This window comes from Peromyscus californicus, unplaced genomic scaffold (assembly GCF_007827085.1).
Source record: "Peromyscus californicus insignis strain IS unplaced genomic scaffold, ASM782708v3 Scaffold_6__1_contigs__length_162567912, whole genome shotgun sequence".
Taxonomy (NCBI): Eukaryota; Metazoa; Chordata; class Mammalia; order Rodentia; family Cricetidae; genus Peromyscus; species Peromyscus californicus.
The window spans coordinates 67,818,134-67,839,983 of NW_026294584.1; the positions used below are offsets into that span (position 1 = coordinate 67,818,134).

Genomic DNA, 21,850 nt, shown 5'->3' on the forward strand with positions numbered 1-21,850 from the left:
ATTCATGTAACCAAAGACTAAGTTTTCTGGAACTCTCTGGTGATCTCTCTGGGTACTTGAGCACCTGCGCATGGGCCCTGGTCCTCCTCTCCAAGTCCCACAGTCGATGTGCTGGCAGAGCCTGTGACTAGTGCCACCCCTTCGGGGCTCCAGGGAACTGCCACTCACCTCTCCACAGCTCACGTCAGTCTCCCCTTAGAGGCCTTCCTTCTGCTCTGATTGTCAGCTGGAGTTTGGGGGTATTTCAGGCCTTCATTTTTTTTTTTTTTCACAAGAGTGCATACAACACCATGGTAACCAAACCATGTTTTCATTCCCTCTCATTCCATTTTAAATTCAGTATTTAAATAGCCCAGCTGAATCTGAACCAGACAGATGACTGGATCCCGTGACTACTGATTTAGCTCCCACCTCCCCTTATTAAGGAATATTTACTGCTCCGTTTTCACCTGGCGATACAATCGGGGCTTTTATATAGTCACTTTCCTCTGAGTTCCAGGGAACACAATGGTTCTGGGTTTGGGTTTTTGCATTGTCTCTTTTGAGATAGGGTCTCACCACACAGCCTAAGCTGGTCTAGAACTCTCTGTGAATCTAAGATGGGCCTTAAATTCTCAACCCTCCTGCCTGAGGCCTTTGAACAGTAGGATGGCAGGCAGGCACGACCACACCCAGCCAATACTGCATTAAGACAAGCACCACATTCATCAGTTTCCGGGGAGCTGGGTGAGGTGGTTGTGAACCTGCAAGCCCTTTACTGGGAGGTGCAGCAAAGAGGAGTGCGTGTCTGAGGCCAGACTGGATATGGAGTGAGACACTAATCTCAAAGAAAAAGAAAGACAGAAGGGATGGCGGGGAGGAGGCAGGAAAGAAAAGAAAAGAAAAGAAAAGGCAAGCTCGCTACACCTTCTCTCCCAGTCCCCATAATGCAATTCCATTGACAAAAATAACCAGAAGGGAAAGAATATTTAGCAACCCACACTCCTTCTTTACCCTCAGTTTTCTAGGAGTTGGGAGAGAAATCATGGGAGCAATGACGACTAGTCTCCTGAAAGGTGTTTTCCATCTTTCTAAAGGTTACGTATTCTGTTTTAGCTGAGGGGTGTTCCACATCAGCAAACACACGGGACACTCATCCTCCAATGCACGCTGCACAGCCACACTTCATAGATCAGACCTTGCTCGAGGACCACAGAAGACACAAATGATGGCGTCGCCTCCACTTGTCCCGAGCTCTACAGCCTGTAGGAAACAGAACTGTGCTTCAAATGGGAGCTGCTTGGCTCCTGAACCTTCCACGCTAACTTGTGTGGAAGGATCCAGTGGACCTCAGGCCACATAAGGACATGATCACCCATTAGATAGGGACTCTTGTCTATCCCCACAGCCTCCCCACTCCACTGCAGGGTCGGAGCCAACTGCAATAGTACCAGGCACATAGTAAACATTAAAAAAAGAGAGATACAAGTTGTTGCTTTGAATAATAAATACACATACAGTGATTCCTGTTCAGTAAAAATCTAGACCACTGCACAACACCCACTCTGAGGGGCAGTCAGGCCCCAGAATGGCGGTAACAACTGTTTGGGCACACTTCTTCTCTAAGTCACACTCTGGGCAGAGGCTTGGGCCTTGGCACTTCCTTTTGCTAATGATCTGCAGGAGAGCTAATGCTGCTGCATTGTAACCAGGCAGGTGCGCAGAATTACCAAAGCCCGTGTGCTGTGGGTAGGAGCTGAGCTTCCACGGAGAGAAAACATATCCTGGCTTTATGTTGTCAAGCCTGTAATTACCTCAGTCCTTTTGAAGCCAGAGAAAGGAGGAAAATAAATATTTCAAAAGCACATTTAAGAGCAGACACAAGCAATTCTCTCAACAAACACAAAGGGCGCATATCACCTGCTCGGCAAAAAACTGGAAGCCCTTGTCCTGCCGGATGCATTCATACGTTTCTCCAAGGACTGGGTTAAACGGTTTGCTGCCTGCTCGGAAGTAGCTGGATGCATATGCAGAGATGGCGAAGGCGGCCACGTATACCTGTGAGCGGAAGGAAAGGACAGGCTCACTTCCGTGTCACCAAGAAATTTGTCACGAAGAAATAAAACCCATGTTGACTTCAGAAAGACAAGGCTCTTAAAGGCAACCCAACCAACTTAAGTTTACAATTGGAGGTTTAAATAATGTTCATTTGGGCCTGAAGACAACAAACCAACCTGTTGAAACTGCCCGCTTATTTGGGTGTCAGAAATCTGGAAGGGGTGATTTGACTGAGGTGATAAAACTCATCCGACAGCATGCCGATGCTGAGTCCTCTACACGCAGCCAGCCAGGGCCGGCAATCCCAACATCGGGGCCTCGGGGCAGACAGTGAAAGAGTACAGAGAAGTAAAACTGTCCCCCCAGTTCAGAAACACGCACAATACGTTTAACTAGTCACCGATTGGTATCGTAGAAACCTGCCAACTTAAACTCATTGACCAAAGAAAGTGTGAGAGTCATTGTTACACTCTGAGAAGCAACAGGCCAGAGGCCCTTGGAAGTTCTGTCTTTCTGGGAGGAAAATTGAGAGGTAGGGGGTGGGGGGAGAGAAGGAGGGTGTGAGAGGACAAGGGAGGAGGGGGAAGAGGAGGAGGGAGAAGGGAGGAAAGAGGAAGAGGAGGATGGGGAGGAGGAGGGAAGAGGAAGGAGGAGGAGGGAAGAATAAACTATATGTCCACACGGGATTAGCAAAATCCTTTTCTGAGCGTCACCACGTGGATTCCACCATGGTCTTCAGCGCCTCTTTCAGAGCATCGAGGGAAACAGATTCTCTCGTCTGTATTTTGCTTTCCCCCTCAAAGTTACATGAAAGTAATGACACGGAGATTTCTTCTTGATACCAAATAGAAACTGTCTCAACAGCCTTCTCTGAACATCGTACGAGGTTTGCTACACTTAACTCAGTGTCATCTATAACTCTGTGTGTGTGTGCATGTGTGTCATGTGCACTTGTGTCATGTACATGTGTGTAAGCATGCATGTAGAAGTGAGAGGTCAACATTGCTCCCCACCATATTCTTTTGGAGGCAGGGTCTCTCGACGAACATGGAGCTCACTAATTTGGCAATGATATCATCTGGCTGGCAAGCTCCAGGAATCCACCTGTCCTGCCACCCTCCGGTGCTAAGGGTTTCCTACTCTGTTGGCTTTGACATGGGGTGCTGGGGATCGGGTCCTCGTCCTTGCACAGCAAACATGTTACTGACTAAGCCATCCCCAGTCCATGCTGCATTCCTGAAACTCAGACACATGCTTCTCTCTCTGCCTCCTCTGTTTCTGACACACCAAACAGGAAGCTCACACTGTCTCTATGGAATTCCAAACACCTTGAGTCTCCTTTAAAATACAGGGCTGGAGAGGTGGCTCACCATTTCAGAGCACTTACTGCTCGGGGAGAGAACCAGAGCTTGGTTCCCAGCAGGCACATGGTGGTTCACAACTGCCTAAATTCCAGTGCCAAGGGATCTGACATCCTCTCTTGGCTTTTGAGGGCTCTTACACACAAGTGGTGCATAGAAACTCACTCAAGCACACACTCCTACAAATACATTAATACATCTTTTGGGAGAAAACCGAAACCAGCAGACTAAAGAACCCAGTACTACCCATGACGCTGGGCAGTAAGGCGGGGCAGGCAGAACAAAATCTTCTCTTTGGCAACACCAAGAACCTACAAAGGAGAATGTGATGACTGCAGAGCAGGAACAGACACCCTCGGGCTGCAGCTGTGGCTCTGTGGTTGTGCTGTGGCCACTGGGGCTTGCCTAAAACTTTCTTATTCTCCTTTGGTTTTGGAGACAAGATCTCATGTTATAAGTCAGGCTGGCCTCGAAGTTGCACCAATCCTGCTGCCTCAGATCACCCAGTGTTGGGATTACAGGGTGTACCACTATGCTCAGCTTCACCTTTTGTCCAAGGTCAAGACTAGGGACCAATTGGTCCCAAATGTGCACCAATCCTCCTGCCTCAGCTTCCTCAGGGTTGGGACCACAGTTGTGCACCACTGTGCTTTCCCTTTTACCGGGACCAACTGCTGAGGATCTTAAGGGTTCTAAATTGCCACAGGAGTTAAACACACTTTAGAATATTTTCTTCCTTTCTGTTTTAAATTTTATTATTTTATGTGTGTGTGTTCTGTGTGCATGTATGGCTGTGCACCATATGCATTCAGTGCCTGGGAGGCCAGCCAGAAAATGATGGTGGATCCCTTGGAATTGGAGTTAGGGAAGATTGCAAGTCATATGGATGTTGGGAATCTGCCTGGTGGTGGCGCATACCTTTAATCCCAGCATTTAGGAGGTAGAGGCAGGTGGGTCTCTGTGAGTTCAAGGCCAGCTCTGGTCTACAGAGCGAGTTCCAGGACAGGCTCCAAAGCTACACAGAGAAACCTTGTCTCAAAAAACAAAAAACAAACAAACAAAAGAATATTTTCATGTTCAAAGTGAATGGTTTTCTTTGAGGCAAGGCACCATAAATGCCAACTTTTAACACTAGATTTAAAGCTTCCTGCCTCCCTATCTCCAGCAGACACTGTCTAAGGAAATTCAACAAAAAGGGCAAAATCACAACTTGTGGTTTTTGGCATTTATGATCATTAACATCAAGAGAGAAAAATCTCTCTGATAAGAAGGTCCTGAGATCAGGCAGAATGGCAATGGGATGTCTCTTTCAGCCAGGAGCTGAGGTTCTCATTTGTTTCCAAATCAAGGCAGCCAAGAAGCTTCCTTGAGCCTGAGAACTGCAGGCTGTGTGGAGTTTGAAGGGGTCTGCCTCCTGTCACGGGGGTGGAGGCTGGGGAGGGGTGTTGACTAGTTCTGTGAAGCCCAAGGGCACACTCCTCTCCAACTTAGCCAGGCAGCAAATGAAAGAAAGCTCTGCACTCAAGTCCCAGTCCCCACCCAGGCAAGGGGGCGACTGATCACCAGCTCCCAAAAGAGGAAGCCAGGAGAACAGTTTCCACAACAAATCTTTTCAAGAGTTTTACAAACAAAATTGCTTATTTAAATAGCTCTATAGAGAGAGGAAAAGGTGGTGATGGTGGGGGTTGCTTTCTGGTGTCATGATGTAAAACACCCTCTGTGAATGATACTTTCCAAAAGCGTAGGAATGAATGGGACAATTCCAGAAATAAACAAAAACATTCTCAAGGGAAATTTACTCTGGATGAGAGAAACAGCTCAAGAAATTAAATTCTGTCCACCCAGGGTAGTAAAAATAAACACAGCCAGCCGGCCTAAAGCATGTTTTCCAGCCAAGCCTATGAGAACCATCCGATGGAAGCTTCCAGAGAAAGAGCAAGCACAGAACCACCCGCCCCCAGGCAGGCACCAGCTGCAGAAGGCCCCTTCCTTTCCCACTGCAGATTCTGATGAGGTAACTGCACACAGCCAGGAAGGGGAGGACTGAGAATCTTCCGAGAAATGACCATCTCTAAGGAGCAATCAGAATGAGGACTGGGCTTTAGGCCTCTGGGCTCCGAATGGCTCAGAAGAACAGTGCAGGAGTGGGGTCCTCACCATCCTTTCCAGGGCACTGGGGATGCGCGCAGCCTTGTCCAGGAGCTCGCTGTATTCCAGCTCCTCACAGAGCCGCTGCAGGGTGTTCAGCGGCTCATTCAGCTCCACCGGCATGGCCACCTTGGACAGGTCCTTCCCGATGTTGTTGCGCAGGATGCTCCATAAGCTGACACTACTGGTGTTGGGGCCCTGCGCCGGCAAGCAGGTCCGCCTTTTGGACCTGGCTTCCCCACCACTTTCGAGAACAGGCCCTGCAAGGAAAGAATTCTGGTTGGCTCCAGGAAGCTAGTCCATGAAAATAACCCTAGCAAGTACTCACTATCAAACCCAGTTATGCAGTGTAGGATGGAAAGCTAGAAACTAGCAAAAGAATTCTGAGCAATTAAATACCAAAACTCAGGGCTGGGGTATAGCTCACTAGGGGAGCACATGCTTATGCACCAATCCTGGTACCGTTAAATAAATAAATGCCCCAAACTGTATACACTAAAAGCCATGCACTTCATCCCTGGAGAGACTTATTAAGTTCCCGCTCAAAAGCTAGCTCCTCACAGCTTCATACTCAGAATAAGAACGGAAATCGGGTTTCCATGCCAATAACAGGTTAGACTGGTATAAATTTGAAAGCTTAACCACATCAAATTCTGAAAATGAACTCTGTGTTGTTTGAGATGTGGTCTTACTCTGTGGGTCTTAGCCCAGGCTAGCCTCAAATGCACAATCATCTGCCTTCACATCTCCAGTACTGGGATGTTAGCTGTTTACTACCTACTGGCTAAATTGTATTTATTCTAGAAAAATAAGAAAGAAATAGTTTCCATCAATTATTCTACCAACTCAGACAGTGCCCCTTTACATTTGGGACTATCTGTATTATTCATACCGTAGGGGCATTTTTATGTTCTGCTTATTCAGCTGTCTAAAGCATAGTTTTGTTATTTAAATTCTCCAATTATATCATTTTTAATGACTGTAAATAATACTCCATGGTATAGACACATCATAATGTATTGGCTCGCTCATTACTGTTGTGCCATTAAGTGTTTCTAGATGTTTAGCTACAATTCAAAAAATGCAAAGAAAACATTATGGACTATCAGCGACCAACAATATGGACTATCCACACATCAAGATATTGGCTTGGTCCTCTGATCATTTTATCAGCACATATGGTTGAGGACTGCCATGAAAGGCTGTTAGTGCTTTTGGTTCATATGATCCGAATGTTATTTAAAAGACAACTGAGTAGATGTGGGATGCCCCACGCCCACCACACACAAAGCCCATGTGTTGAAGACCGGATTCCCCAGCTGACCGATCCAATTCCTGAGACCTGGCTGGATCAGGAGCTCTCTGTCCTGATCAATGGGCTGGTCACTGACTTTTGCCTTACAGTGAGTGGACTACAGGACAGGAGGGGGTGGAGAGAGTGGTCCCTTGGGGCTGTTCCTTTCTCCTGCCTCTGCTTCCAGGCTGCCACGAGGTGAGCAGAAGACACTGCAGAACTTTCTGGTGTGTTCTGGAATGCTTTTGTGATCATTTCTTCTTCACCCTGTACACATCAACTCCCCTCCTTTCGCTTTTCTGTCCATTTTACAATTTTGTATCTGGTTTTACAATTTCATCCCAAGTTGGCATTTACGTTTAAGCTTGGCCCACGGAGGATTTGATGAGCGAAACGTTTACAGTCACATACGTAAAACTGCCCACCACTTTTGTCTCAGGCTCTGATGTCTCTCTCCTGCCCTGTGTCTCTTTTCAAATGGCATCTTTTCACTGTACTGATGAACAGATAACACGCCACTTTCTGTGTGCTTATTAAACATAAACACTTAGCATTCACTCATTACATAACCAGTAGCTCTGAATAAAGAGGCAGCTTTGATGAACAGAAAAGTCTGAAATTGGGGTCATGCTGTGCAGTTGCATGCTAACTTAAGCATCCGGTTAAGTTCCAAATTTACTTTAACTGGTTATATGGGCAAAATCTGACACAGGCGCACAGGTGAAAATGGAGGCCTCTTCAGCAACAGCTCTGCGGGTAGTGGCATATTTTCTTTGGTCTACTAGTCTACAATTCAAAGACTGCTACTCCAGCACCACAGCCACACTACTGATGCCACACGCACCCTCTTTTCACGGTGCCGGTCACCTCAGCCTCTGACGTGTATTCGTCTTCTTCCTCTTGAGGGTACTTCTTGAAGTAAACGGTATTATCATCTCCATTTTATAGATGAAGAAAGTGAGGCCGAGAGGAGGGACCAGCACACATAACCAACAAGGGATAGGTTGGAGCTGGTGCTCAAGGATTCCCTTCAGTCCATATTCTCAGCTACTTAACTTCTGCGGCATTCAGCACAGCAACAGGTCCTGCCACGTGACCTGTGATTTCTTTTGGGCGAGAAACTGCTAGGAAGTACCCCAAACACCAAGTGTCTGCTGCACACTCTGGAATCCTAGTTTAATAGCTGGAGAGCTCTGCTTTAGCTGTTTTCATTTACATTTTCTTTCCTGACACAGAGTCTCATATATCCAACAGGCTGGACTTGAACTCTTGATGTAGCCAAGGATGCCCTTGAATTTCTGATCCTCCTGCCTCTACCTCCCTAACCCTGGGATTACAGGTGAACACCACCATGTCTCATTTTATGTGGCACTGGGTATGGAATCCGGGACTTCACGCATGCTAAGTAAACACTCTTCCAACTGAGCTACACCCACAGTCAGAGTGGGTTTAATTCTTCTTTCCTCAGTAGGCAAACTGAGTTGTAGGACATGAAGGTTATCTCTGAAGGCGCCTTTTCAAGATGTCTAGAAACCCTGTCACCATCTGAGAAAGTCTACAGAGAACTGGGGACATCTGATTCTGGTATTCAAGCTTAGATGAAGAAAGTTCCACCCAGTATGTGCTATGTTCAAGCTAAACAGCCACGGACTAAGCTAGAGAAGCGGCCTGGCCACCTCCATGCTCATCTCAGCTGCTGTTAATGCAGCATGGCCGTTGACTATGTCCTGGACCAATCCTTTCTTCCTTACTTCAGCATCCTGTTTACTCCATGCTCTCCTGACTCCCTCCCTCAGGCCTCTGGGAGATGGGGGAGGGGCCTCAGCCTTTACCATCTCCCCCTCTGTAGCTGGAGCACCATTTTGGTGCTCCTACCACTCACTGCTCACTGAGGGAGCGAGTGATGTTTCTTCATGAGCCTGTTCATTCTTTGTGTTCACAGAAAACAATCTGCATTCTTGTCTGTGACCTTCTGCTTCTAACTCACCGGGTTTTAGGTTTTTCTATCAAGAGATGACTCTTTATAGAGCAAACTATCTTCCTTCCAGCAGGCGATGCTGAAAGGGGACTTTGTGGATGATGGTGGGAAGTTACCCACCTGCCCCTGGAGTCCTCAAAGCAGTGGCTCTGGAGTGTTTGGACAATCTATCCACATAGTTCACAAACATTCGCTGAGCTGAGACACTGAAATAAAGGGATCTGGCACAGTTCGGTCCTCTGTTTAGATATGACAATGGTGGTGGATGATGCTTTGAGTATTCACTGGGGAAAACCAGACGCCAGGATGGGGAGTGACTGACGTTCAGGGCTCTGTGCGGAGGATCGTGGACTGGGGAACTCACTCCATGGGCATCTTCCTAACTTGACTACTCTGCTTCCTGAAGTCACTAGCTGCTTGGGATTAGTCAGTCAGGCACTCCAGGGACCCCACAGCTCAGACTCACATAATGAAATACCTTTCTTTAAAAACCGCATTTATCTATTTATATTTGGCATTCATGTGCCACAGTGTGAGGTGTGCGTGCGTGTGTGCGTGCGTGTGTGTGTGTGTGTGTGTGTGTGTGTGTGTGTGTGTGGCCAGAGGACAACTTGTGGGTATCAGTCCTCTCCTATTTTGTGGGTTCCAGGGACTGAATTCAGATCGTTAAGTTTGGTAGCAAGTACCTTTACCCACTGAACCATCTTGCCAGACCCAGAAATACCTTTCTTGGTCATCATTTTCCTTCTTAGGACTAAGCAGTAATAAAAGGGGCAGCTTAGGAGACCCTGAGAGGAGGTAAGAGTGTATTCTCTTGAATAATCTGAAGCTGACTATCACTTGGACCTTTTAGTTACATATGCCCTATCAAATTCTTGAATTATAACAACATTTCAGTATCTGAATACAGAATACCATGTCCTATATTGCACTTACAGAGTAAATGCTTGACTCACAAGGGACACCCTTGTTTAATTAAAAAAAATCAGGTCCAGTGGTGCACATTTGTAGTCTCAGCATTTGGAAGGCAGAGACAGGAGAATCCCTGGGCTCTCAGGCAGCAAGCCTAGCCTAACTGGGAAGTCTCCATCACCAGTTAGAGACCCTGTATCAAAAAGATAAGATGGATAACACCAGAAGAATGACACCCAGGGTTGACCTCTGACCTACGCACGTGCGCACACTCAGTTGCAGGCTTCCAGAGATCCTGTAATGTAAACACTTACCTAAGGTCTGTCTTTCGTTGTCTAAGTCATTACTGAGGTTGTCTAAGGACAGATTGTCACTTATGTCACTGACATATGAGTCGTCATCAGAAATCTGTGGGAAAGGAGAGATAATACCCATGAGAGAGAGCGAGCAAGAAGAAAGAGCCAGCCTTTCAGAAAATCCTACTCCAAATGACCAAGCATGCCACGTCTCACACTACAAATCCACAGAAATAATTTGGGGTACTATTTTCATAGAACACCCCCCAATCTATCTAGGTGATGCTCACAGCAACAAAGAAACTAACTGCTAGGGCTGGGGGTGCAGGTGGACTGCTGCCTAGGGTGCGAGGGACCCAAGTTTGGGCCCCAGCAAAGGGAGAAAGGGACGGAAGGAAGGAGGGAGGGACGGAAGGAAGGAGGGAGGGACGGAAGGAAGGAGGGAGGGACGGGAGGAGGGAGGGACAGGAGGAGGGAGGGACGGAAGGAGGGAGGGAGAACATTCTTAGATATTCTTGGTTCTCAAAGAAAAATAAACAAACAAAAAATCTCCAGTGTTACTGCTGTCATCATAAAAATTCTTATTTTGCAGTATTTCCAGAACATGCTAATACTTATTTTTGAACTCTGTGAAAAACGACTCTTGCATGGGAGTTAGTACATAAACAAAATTGTATTTTATATACTATATAATATATAAATATATACTTTTATTGTATTTCTCTATATTTAATGGATAAAAATCACACATAGTAATGCTAACTATGTGCTAGCTCCAAATGCTAGCCTATTCCAGAAAATATATTTTTTATGCATCAATTTAAAGCCATGTTTATAAATATAAATTAATATAATAAACATATCAGACAGTAATGATAGAAAATGTCTAACAAATTAACATGATGACAAGATATAAAGCAGGCACATGAACAGGCAGAATTCATAACTAGCAATGAGAAGTCTAAGTACAGAAACATGAGGGAGTCCAACACCCTGAATTTCACATTTTCTTAGCGGACAGTATCATTTTGTGCTGTGGCGGGGGGTGTGCATTGCAAGCAGACCCTCAGAATGTAATGGTGTGGAGGAGCCATGGAGTCTAAGATTTCTGTTCACAGATCTTACTGAACAGTTTGGTGAACAAAGTCATAAAGGAGATTGGGGGGGTGGGGCAGCTGACTGAAAACAGTGTTCAAACCTCGTTTTCTGACGAGCTAGGAGACAGCAGAACTTCCTGGGCATCAAAAAACTCAGAGAGGGAGTCGGTGATGGACAGTCTGCTCTCGTTGGAGAGCTGGTGCACCAGGGCTCGGCTTTCGTCCCCTGAGATTTCCTGGTGGAAGAGCAGAAAGAGGATTGCATATTTAGAACAGCCTCAAGAGAAACACAATCCACAAATGGTTGACTCGCACAAACACTGGGTCACAGGCCCATGCAAACAGGCAACACAGAGCAGAGGTCAGCTTCAAAGGAGAAGTGAGCCTCACGAGAAACAAAACGAGAAATAAAGTTCTCTCCCCAAAGGATGCTTCACTTACGGGCATGAACATTGTTCAGACACGTGCGTGCCACAGATCTCAAGCACAAGCCAGCTTTGTCCTTTGAGGAGTAGGAAGGGTCCAACACTGAGTGACATCCTCTTACTCTCTACCACTCAGGATGCTTCTTCCCAGGCTAAACTCCCCTCAATGCATGGCTGATTCCAAGCAGGGTGTCCCAGTGCATATTCAGAGGCCAATATCCTGCTTCCAGGGACTCCCTTAACAAATAAACTCTGTCTTTTGGTCCAGAGGTGCCCATGATGGTAGATCATTCCTTATTCATGGGTGAGTGGGATTAATTTCCTTGTCTCTCTTCGCCCACAATGACTCTTAAAAGGAAGGAAACTTCAGCCACCAAGGATGATGCTACAACTTAGCAGAGTAACACTGCTTTTTTCTTGTGTTCCTCCATTCTCCACTCCACTGAGTCCAGATTCATTGAGAAGGATCCTGGATACCCAGGGGATGCGCTTTCTATTCTATCTGCAAGTAAAATTTCAACCCTACTCAATGAATCAAGCAAATATTTGCATGTAGTCCTCATCCAATCACAGATGAACATGGAACGATACAAGGCTTCTGACCTGTGGGCATGTCCACATTAGACCAGAGCCACCAACAGACCCTGGGCTACAGGAAGTGGGAGACAAAGTTGACCTTAACACTGACTCTTGCAACCCAGAGCCTGATTAGAACAGATTTAGGACAAGGTAATTCCTTGGACTCCTGAGTCCCTGGTCAGCTCAGGAACTTCACTGGCCTGCTGGGGTGGCTTCAGTATTATCATGCATCTGAAAAGTGAGTCACAGAACCAGATGGAAAGGAGAAGTTCAGGCAGATGCTGTCACACCCAAAGGTCTCATGAGTTCAGGATGTCCCTGCTCATCTCATCAACAGATACTGTGCCCAAGGAGGTCCACTGGGACAGGAGGCCTCAGCAGTTTCCTAATTAACAGACAGCAATGAGTCCTTTGAATTTTAGGAACAGAGGGAATTCTACATCTCTCCTCTTGGAGTCTTTCCACATCAGCCCAAGGTACGGGCTTAAATACTTTATACAGCCTCCAAAAGTCAGCTTTCTCTATCCCCTACAAGGATCTCCATGTATGGCAGCTGCTTTCTTTCTAAAATAATTATTTTGAAATTTAACATATAATTACACCATTTCCCCTACTTTCTCCCTCTAACCCCTGCTCTTTCAAATTCATGGCTTCTTCTTCTTCTTCTTCTTCTTCTTCTTCTTCTTCTTCTTCTTCTTCTTCTTCTTCTTCTTCTTCTCTCTCTCTCTCTCTCTCTCTCTCTCTCTCTCTCTCTCTCTCTCTCACACACACACACACACACACACACACACACACACACACACACACACACACACACACTTCTACATATAGAAGTACTTCATAACGTTACTTGTATGTACATTTTCAGGGCCGACCATGTGAGGTTGGATAACCAATGGGGGGTGGTGGTCTTCCCTGGGAAAGACTTCTGCTCTCAGCACCTCTTAGTAGCCTAAGTTCTTTGTCTAGGGTTGAGGTTCCCATGAGATTTCCCTCTGTCATGTTATCACATCTTTAGGTGTCCTATTTGTTCAGGTCTTATTTAGGCAGCCATGTCGGTGAGCCTTCACCCATTAGTAGTAGGCGGTTGCTTTCTTAAAGGAAATAAATGCCTCTCTCCTCCGAAGACCCAGGCACAAGGCTGCAGAGCTGAAGACACCGCAGTGCCCAGCAGGACTCCTTAAAGGTGCATGCAGGCGACAGAATCTTCCCCTGTCTCCTGTGGGCCCCAACTCAGAGAGGCTAATGATTTATTTACTTGTGCTTCTCATTAATTCATCACCACACCTACCTGCTCTAGCTTCCTCCTCCCAGACCCAGTCAAAAGGATTTCCTGACTTATCAACACTGAAAACAATACATGTTGAAAATCATTAGCTAAAATGTTTAGGTGCAGCTGTGTTTTGGATTTCACTTTTAAAAGGGATTTCTAAAAATATAATAAGGTATCTTAGGAGTGGGCCAAAGTGTCAACATAAAGTTCCTTACATTTCCTATTTACTTATACATGAAGTCTGAGGGTAATGTAGGGTATTTTTAGGGAACTGATTTTAGGTTGACACCTGTCACATGAGGTCAGGTATGGAATTTTTCATGTGTGGTATTATGTTGTTCAAAACGTTTGGGTTTTGAAACATTTCAGATTTGGGATCCTAGCCCCTACCTGTTCTTGGTGTCCCATAACTTCAGCAACTGCTTATGACCTCATACTGAAAACACCAGGACACTGTAGCACCCGCCCTCCAGCACAGCTTTTCAAAGAACACAGGGTCTTATTTAAAATAGGAACACAGTTCAGCACAGTAACTTCCCTCACTGTAGCTCAGGAGTGGCTGTCTACCTGTTGTGCATATTACAACAAATTAAACATAAAAAAAGGAGGGATAGATAACACCCCAAATCCCATCACACTAAAACAATTGCTACAAGCCTGTGGACATTTTCTCGCCAATCTTTTTATTCACATACTTTTGTTTTGTAATAACTATAATCATACAATTTACAAACATAATTAAATTTTCTCAGCCAACAATGCATTAAAATAACTTTTTCTAACAGTAATGTGTTCTTAGGATAAAAGCAGTATGTGTTTGAAAAATAAAAAACACAAAAATGCAAATAGAGTAGGTACCCCTCAAAAGATCCATCACTCATATCGATATATATATAGATATATATCTATATATCTATATATATATATATATATATATATTTCTATTAAAATACTGGTGTAGCTGGGCATGGTGGCTCATTATTATAACCACAGAACTCAGAAGGCAGTCAGGAAGACTGCCTTGAGTTCCAGGTTTGTCTGGTTTACACAGTACGTTTCAGGCAACCAGAGATACATAGTAAAACCCTGTTTAAAACACACACACACACACACACACACACACACACACACACGCGCATGTACGCATGCACGTACGCACGCGCACGCACACACACATCTAGAAAAAAAGTTGTGTAGTTCTTGTTTTTAAGCAGGGATCAAACTGTCCATGTGTGTGCCTTGTCCATTACATTACTTGACACTGTGAATAGGTTCCCAGGCCAGGAAAAAGTCTCTGAGAGAAGGAACTCCAGCCGACAGGTATTTTATTACACTGGTGTGCTACAGAGGGGCAGTTCAGTTCTGTACTGGAAGGAAGGGTAGCTGCAGACTGCAATCCAGGGAGCATCATTGTATGTCTTTACACAAATCTCATTATTTCTCCAGAATCATTTCCAGAAGTAGAATTACCAAAAATGTTTAAGACTATAAACATGGGATTACTAGTTACTTCGACATTTAAGAAAATGTTGTGCTGATCTGATTTTCATTTTCCTTAGACTGATTGTTCCTTATAAAAAGAGAGCTGTAGAATGTTGCTGTGGGACAGGCCAGGATACGTGTGGTGCAGGGGCTTCCTTCTGAACACCTGTTTGCCTGTGACCTTAATAGTACAGCCACGTGCCAATGATATGTCTAACTAAGTGTCACAAAAGCTTATAACAGAGCTAGAAAATTCCTGTCCCCTGGTGATGTCACCACAGCAAAGGGTGATGACTCTATCTGTGGAGATGCTGGAGTGAATGAGCCTGCTGAGGCTAGCTGTTTAACAGCACAATAGATGGGGTTATGCCCAGTGCACAATGCTGACCGTAATAATACACAACTACTGGGCTGTGTCATTGTTACGCTTTCTAGCCAGTATTTTAGACTGCACTCTACTCACAGAAGGAAAACTAGTCAACAGCAAGCCAGCCACAGGCATTCCTCCAGGAGGTGTCCAGGGGAACAGACTCCAATCACAAGAGAGGAGACTCTATTGCTCAGAAGCACTGAAGTGGGACAGAAAGCAGAGAAAGATGACACTCAGGTTCTCTGTTGGTTTATAGCAAGAAAATGCAAAGCTGTGAGCATTTTTATTGGGGGTTCTAGCATAGAGACTTGGTATATAGTCAGCTCTACCATTTAGGCTGTGTCCATATGCTCTACAATACTCACTCACCAGTAAGATAACCTGATGATATCTCTGAATATATCTAAGTAGTTAAACCCCTCAAGACAGACTTGGAAAATGAAAGTTTGTTTTTTTTTTAATCCCTCAGAAACAAACCCCAGAAATATGTATGCTATGCCTGGTCAGTGTGAATTATCTGTGTCTACTGTTTGTTGATGTCTTAAGTTACTTGGTATCATTTGACCTTTGTCCACAGCATTATATAAGGCTGTCATTTTCACTGAAGATATTTTTCTTTTTTTTTTTTAAATGTGCCTTCTTATTTTTGAAACATTTTCTCTATTAAAAAAAAAAGTCAAGTTTAGGTAACATTTCTATTGAAAATTTTTATTACTCCCCAGTTTAGGAGATCCTTATTCTAGCAGTTTGATAAATATTCAAATTGATTTTTGTCTCAACTTTATATTTAACTTGGATCTTTAGCACACAACGGAAGAAAACTTAAGCTTCTTTTCAAATTGCTTTGAGCTGTACTGACCTAATTTATTGAATAATCTGCCTTTTTCCACTGGATTTAGATGCCTTTCTTATCCATGTATTTCCTTCTTTTAGGAGAAACAAAAAGCCACGTCCACGCCCCAGACAGTCATTCCCCACTCCACCACCACTCACTCGAAAAAGAGGACCCCCCAGGAGCACTCTGTCTTCAGGATCAGCCAGTTTTCCTCATGACACAGAGGTGGGAAACTGAGGTGAGAACACACACTCTGGCCTCATAAGTAGTGAATTTAAATCCTGATTTGATTTTATAAGCTGTGTTTCTGGTGGAAGTTATTAAACCACTCTGGGCTTTGCTTTCCCTGTTTCTAAACTGAAACTACCATCCCCTACTCCACAGAGTCAAGGTGAAGGAAGAATTTGTACAATAATGTCCAGTGTTTGGTCCCAACATAAAAAAACAAAGTGAGGAAACCCATATATATAAGTAAAATAAAGGGATTTTTTAAAAGTCATAGATGTTTTAAAGGTGCCTGAAGGGGGATTTATTAATTTGTTTGGACTGGGATCTCACTATGATCTAGACAGGCCTGGAACTCACTATCTAACCTTGGGCTGGCTTCAAGCTGTCCTTTTGTCTGGGTCTTCTGAGTGTTGTGATTACACATGTCCCCATCATGCTCATTCTTAAATGCCACTTAGATATTAGACATTACTCCCACAGATCTCACTTGACCTTTGATTTCTAATCTAAAATAAGATAATCTATAATAATAATAATACAATCATTAATACTGGCCTGGTGATATTAAAATGCCACACTTAGGAATCCATAGTAGGAGTGTCTTGAGTAAGTTGAGGGGGTCATTTCTAAGAAGAAGGGATCTTGGGGTTCAGTATCTGGGCCCAACACCAGCAGCAGCTCCTTTGTACAGCCAAAAGGTGGCAACAGAAAGGGAATAAACAGCGGAAGGCCAGACAAGCAGAAGCTTTTGGACTGAACCTATTGTTGGGGACTGTCATTCTGCTGTAAGGTGTCTGAGGCTCCTGGGAGTCACCTACAAAAGGTAACTCAGGGTGCGTGAGATAGCTCAGCCTATGAAGGCACCTGCCACCGTGACCTAGATTCAACCCCTAGACCCCACATGGTAGAAGGAGAGAACGGACTCCTGCAAGTTGCTCTATGACCCCACACATGCCCTGTGGTGCATTTATGTATGTGCACGTGCACACACATATATACATGTACACACTAAATAAATGTTTTTAAAATTTTTAAGTAACTAAACATTTAGTTAACACACACAGACAGACAGACACACACACGGTTTAGGGGCTGGTTTTTTTGTTGTTGTTGTTGTTTTTCAGTCTATGTGGCCATTCTTATTTATTTCTGCTCTTATTTCCTGAAGGCAACAATGGCTTTTCTTTGCTGGGAAAGTTAGCCTTGAGTCACTCAGTGGGAATAAAAGGCTAAACCATGGGAAACAGAAGCTGTCTGAAAGAGGAAATAAATGAGACAAGCACATAACCAACCCAAGAATGCTGTGGAAGGCCAAGTTCAAGGCTGTGGTAGCACCCTTCTGAACAGTTCAGTACGTTTAAGCTTTCTGGTTATTCCTTTTTGAGACTGGTCCCAAAATGTGCATTTTTGTAGACCTGGGCTTTGGGTTTTATCTCAAAACACATACAGCTTGAGTGATGCACCCTGGACACTAGACATGGGCTCACAAATGCTTGGTGAAGGTTATCTATTTAATCATAAAACATGTAAGTGTGATTTACATGATGATAATATGATTATAAATGGTAAGAAGTGCCTGGAAATCAGTGTGTGATTGGAGATGCCACAATGCCTGCAGCAAACGATGCTCCGTGACGGCCAGACACAGGAAAGTCTTGGCCCATGTCAGCTCATGTGCACACTTGAAAGGGCCTGGCTGGTGAACAGGCTTGGGCCTGAAGTGCCAGGCCCTCAGGGGAGGGTGCAGGGCTGGTCTCTTGGAGGTCTCCTGCAGAGGAGTTTCATCCTCAGCTACCACCATGAGGGTGTGGCTCTGGCCTGTCGGCATGTGTGTGTTGCATATAGGACAGGTGGCCCGGTGTCTTGGCCTCCACCTCCTTCGTCCTCAGCTCACACACAGAATCGGGACGGTGTGGGTCTTCTTAAGAAGACGAAGAATTTACAAATGTATACGCAAGCCCTTTGTGACCTATGTGTGTGAGTGTGGGGGTGTACAGTGTGTGAGAGACGTGGGGGGAGAAGACAACTGTGGGTGTCATTCCTCAGGCTCCGCCCACCTTTTTCTTCTTCTTCTGTAAACTATATGAGGAGGTCAGAGGACCACTTTGAGGAACTAGTTCTCTCCTTCTGGGGCCCAGGGATTCAACTCAGGTTTCTGAGATTTGAGGAAAGAGTCTCTGCCCACTGAGCCATGTCACTGGCCCAGTGCCTACCGTTGCTGGAGAGAGGTGACAGCGTTTTGCTGGCCTGAAACTCACCATGTAGGCTGGGCTGGCCGGCCAGAGAGCCCGTCATCCAACTGCCTCTACATCCTAGGATCCCAAGAATGTGCCATCACACCTGTATTTTTTATGTGGGTTTTGGGGGGGGGGTCCTTGGCATTTTATTGACTGCATTACCTCCCCAGCCTGCTTCCCTATTTTCATTTTAAATCTAACCAGTTTGTTGATGGAAAATTTTGCACATCTGAGGTAGACATCTGAATACCAGAGACACTTATAATCAGCTGTCACCTTTTCTAGCCATTCTTATTTTTCAAGGCTCACAACGTATTTTTCTGAAATTGCTCATTTTAAACACGTTTAAAGGACCATTTGGGGCAAAAATCCCAACCAAGACTTGAGAAATGACCTCATTTTGTTTGTGTGTGTGTGCGCGCGCATATGCGTGTGTGCGCGCGTGTGTGTGTGTGTGTGTGTGTGTGGTGTCTGTGTGTGCGTGTGTGTGTGTGTGTGTGTGTGTGTGTGTGTGTGTGTGTGTGTGTGTGTCGGGGGTCTGTGGGTTGAACTAGGACCCAAGAGGCAAATGACCACTCTATTGCATCTCAGTAAAAGGCCTTCCGAACGTGTGTTTACTGACAATAGATTTTGATGGCAGTGCAGTACTTCTGCCCCTAGGAGTACAGAGCTGTGTTACAAAAGAGGAAAAAACAAAACAGGAAGAAGGGAAAAGGGACAGTTACGGTAAAGACTAGCATGGCTTTTGCAGAGCACAAGAAGCCTGCAAGGAACTGGACACTCTGGGTCACAGACATGGAGGTTTCTTCAGAAACGACAAGGAAAAACCCTTGTCTTTCTCTAGCTCCCACTCAGGTAACACACGGTGAAAGGAATCACACTTAGTGGGAATGAGGTATAGAGACACAGAAGGACTCGCTGAAGAGACAGCCGACTAGTGTGCTGAGTGGCATTCTGCCAGCACAGCTTCGAATCCCACGTGCTCAGCCAGAGCTGGGCTGTGGCATCGCCAGGGGAGGCCAGGAGCATGGCCGCCACTCAAGGGGGTGGAGCAGAGAGCGATGCCACTGGACAGAGGGCTCTGGGGATTGGGTGGCAGTTGCAGAGAACAGTCATCAGATGAGACCTACCCACCTCTGCCAGGTTGTCCCCCGACTTGGGAACAGCGGGAGAGTCGAAGAGCAGAGTTTCCGCATGGATTCTGCGTAAGCGTTCTTTAAGATCTGTGTTTTGTGCTAGGGCCTGGAATATGTTAAAAATAGCAGGGCTTTATTAGTAAATGGACAGTTCAGGAAAACGCAGCAGCGCGCTGGGCACAAGCAAGTCTAGAAGCGAAGATCCCCCTGGACAGGACCCTCTAGGGGTGTGTCCGGGCTTTCCCCAATGCTCTCCAGCAGGAGGCTGGGAGGTAACAAATGGGTCTGGGACACTCCTTGTTAATCTCATCTCCCAGGTGGGAAGAGGGTTAATAAGGCTGCAGAAGGAAGCCATAGACAACATCAGCTTTGAAAATTGGTGATTCACAGTATCTTTTCTTCCTGCCATGCTGATCTGTGGAGCGGGCCCCAATCCCACCAAACCTAGTGATTCCTAGCCCCTCCTGTCCTTGACAAGATGCCCGTGGACATGACCCAGTGTGAGTTCATTATCACGCTGCTGCACTGGACCGAAGAAGAATGCTGGTGACTTACTCATTTTGGGGAATAAGACAGTTTACTTTTTAAACAATAAACAAGCAACCTTACTTACACATCTTAAATGCTTACAGACCATGGTGCTGGGTGTGAGCCATGAACATAAAACAAACTACCCAAGACCTCTAGTTCCTCCTGGGACTATCCCACCTCCTATCTCAACCTCTCCGCCAGGACGCGGCTCACGGGAAAAGGAAGACGTGTACTTCCTTCCCTTGCCCTTGGCACTCCTGTGCATTAGGACTATAGGTCTATCTTTAGGAGGGGCAGACTCTTGCGACTGCCTTGTCTACTGCCTGGATCCCCACAAGGACTTCCTTTATTTCCTTTCTTATCATCACTGTTGAATGTATGAAACATGCTCTCCCTCTGTAGCCCAGGCTGGCCTCTCCTCCCAGGAGCTGAGATTGCAAGGTCACCATGGCCGGCTCTAGTTTTACTTTTCAGTGGCCATAGAGGACATAGGTCATTCTAAGAACCCTTGAATCATTTGAGAAACTCTGAACAAGAACTAGGGTCACGTAACCATATATAACAACCCCTTCGGGGCAACACATCACTGTTACAGTGGCTAGAATCTTAGCAAAGCCTAGAAGTTGTGGTAATATATATTATATTAAATATATATATATATCAAATTCAGGACCTGTATATTCATATATCCATTGTAATAGTTCTGTGATTATTCTAAGAAAAAATAGTTTTGAAGAAACAAGTCTTGGGCTAAATCAGAAATCTAAGCCAAAAGGGAAAGAAAGTATCCTGTGTTTTATCTTACTTCTTTCTAAACTGTTAATGTGGGTGCGAGTGCATGCCTTAGAAAAGGTGATGCAAATCTGGCCTGGAAACCATAGTCCAGTAAGTGTAGCCAAGTGGATTAGCAAGAAGGCTGGACCTCTGTGAGAAGGGGAAGGGAGAGGAGGTCCATGGGAAGGAACTTCAGAGACCCCATCATCAGAGGGACTTTCTAAAAGCATTAAGAGCCACACAGACAGGAACAATGAGAGTGTGTACCAGCAAGAAATAAACCTCAAAGAAAAAGTGGAAGAACAGCTGTGCCAGCTGTTCACCAAGGTCCAAAAGATGTCTCTTTCTCTCCAACCTTAAGAAAGGGATTCGGAAAGCCAGGCATGGTGGGTGTACACCTTTAATCCCAGCACTCGGACGGCAGAGGCAGGTGGATCTCTATGAGTTCAAGGCTAGCCTGAACTACTGATCGAGTTCCATGATAGCCAGGGCTGTTACACAGAGAAACCCTGTCTTGAAAAAAACCTAAAATAAATAAACAAACAAATAAAATTTAAAGATGGAGACTCTACATATGAAGTGATCCAATATTATTTTTAAATTTTTCTTTCAAAAATAGCATAATTGGGCACATGACTATAATTTAAACATGTGGGAGATGGAGCCAGGACCACATGACTCCATGAGGCCTACTGGGCTGAGATCCTGTCCTAAAAAAACAAAACAAAACAAACAAAAGATAGCATAGTTGGAATTGCCACTGAATGAAAGTATCCAAAATATCTTCAGCAAGTACTGTCCATCATTAACATTATGTTGTAACACTCATTAATTAACAGTACATTGGTAGCATTATT

General features: G+C 45.1%; 1 protein-coding gene across 6 annotated transcripts in view; it reads right to left on the bottom strand.

Annotated features, from left to right (window-relative positions):
• Positions 1 to 21,850, bottom strand: part of Osbpl3 (oxysterol binding protein like 3) — a 183,769-nt gene that overhangs the window by 30,486 nt on the left and 131,433 nt on the right. For 4 of the 6 annotated variants that reach the window (XM_052719296.1, XM_052719292.1, XM_052719297.1 and 1 more), the window contains 5 exons: positions 19,687 to 19,794; positions 11,225 to 11,359; positions 10,045 to 10,138; positions 5,556 to 5,806; positions 1,900 to 2,037 (listed from right to left, as the gene is read on the bottom strand). In XM_052719296.1, coding sequence (XP_052575256.1) covers positions 1,900 to 2,037; positions 5,556 to 5,806; positions 10,045 to 10,138; positions 11,225 to 11,359; positions 19,687 to 19,794 — 726 coding nt within the window. The remainder of the gene's footprint in view (positions 1 to 1,899; positions 2,038 to 5,555; positions 5,807 to 10,044; positions 10,139 to 11,224; positions 11,360 to 19,686; positions 19,795 to 21,850) is intronic. The other 2 variants (XM_052719295.1, XM_052719294.1) reach the window with 1 other exon arrangement.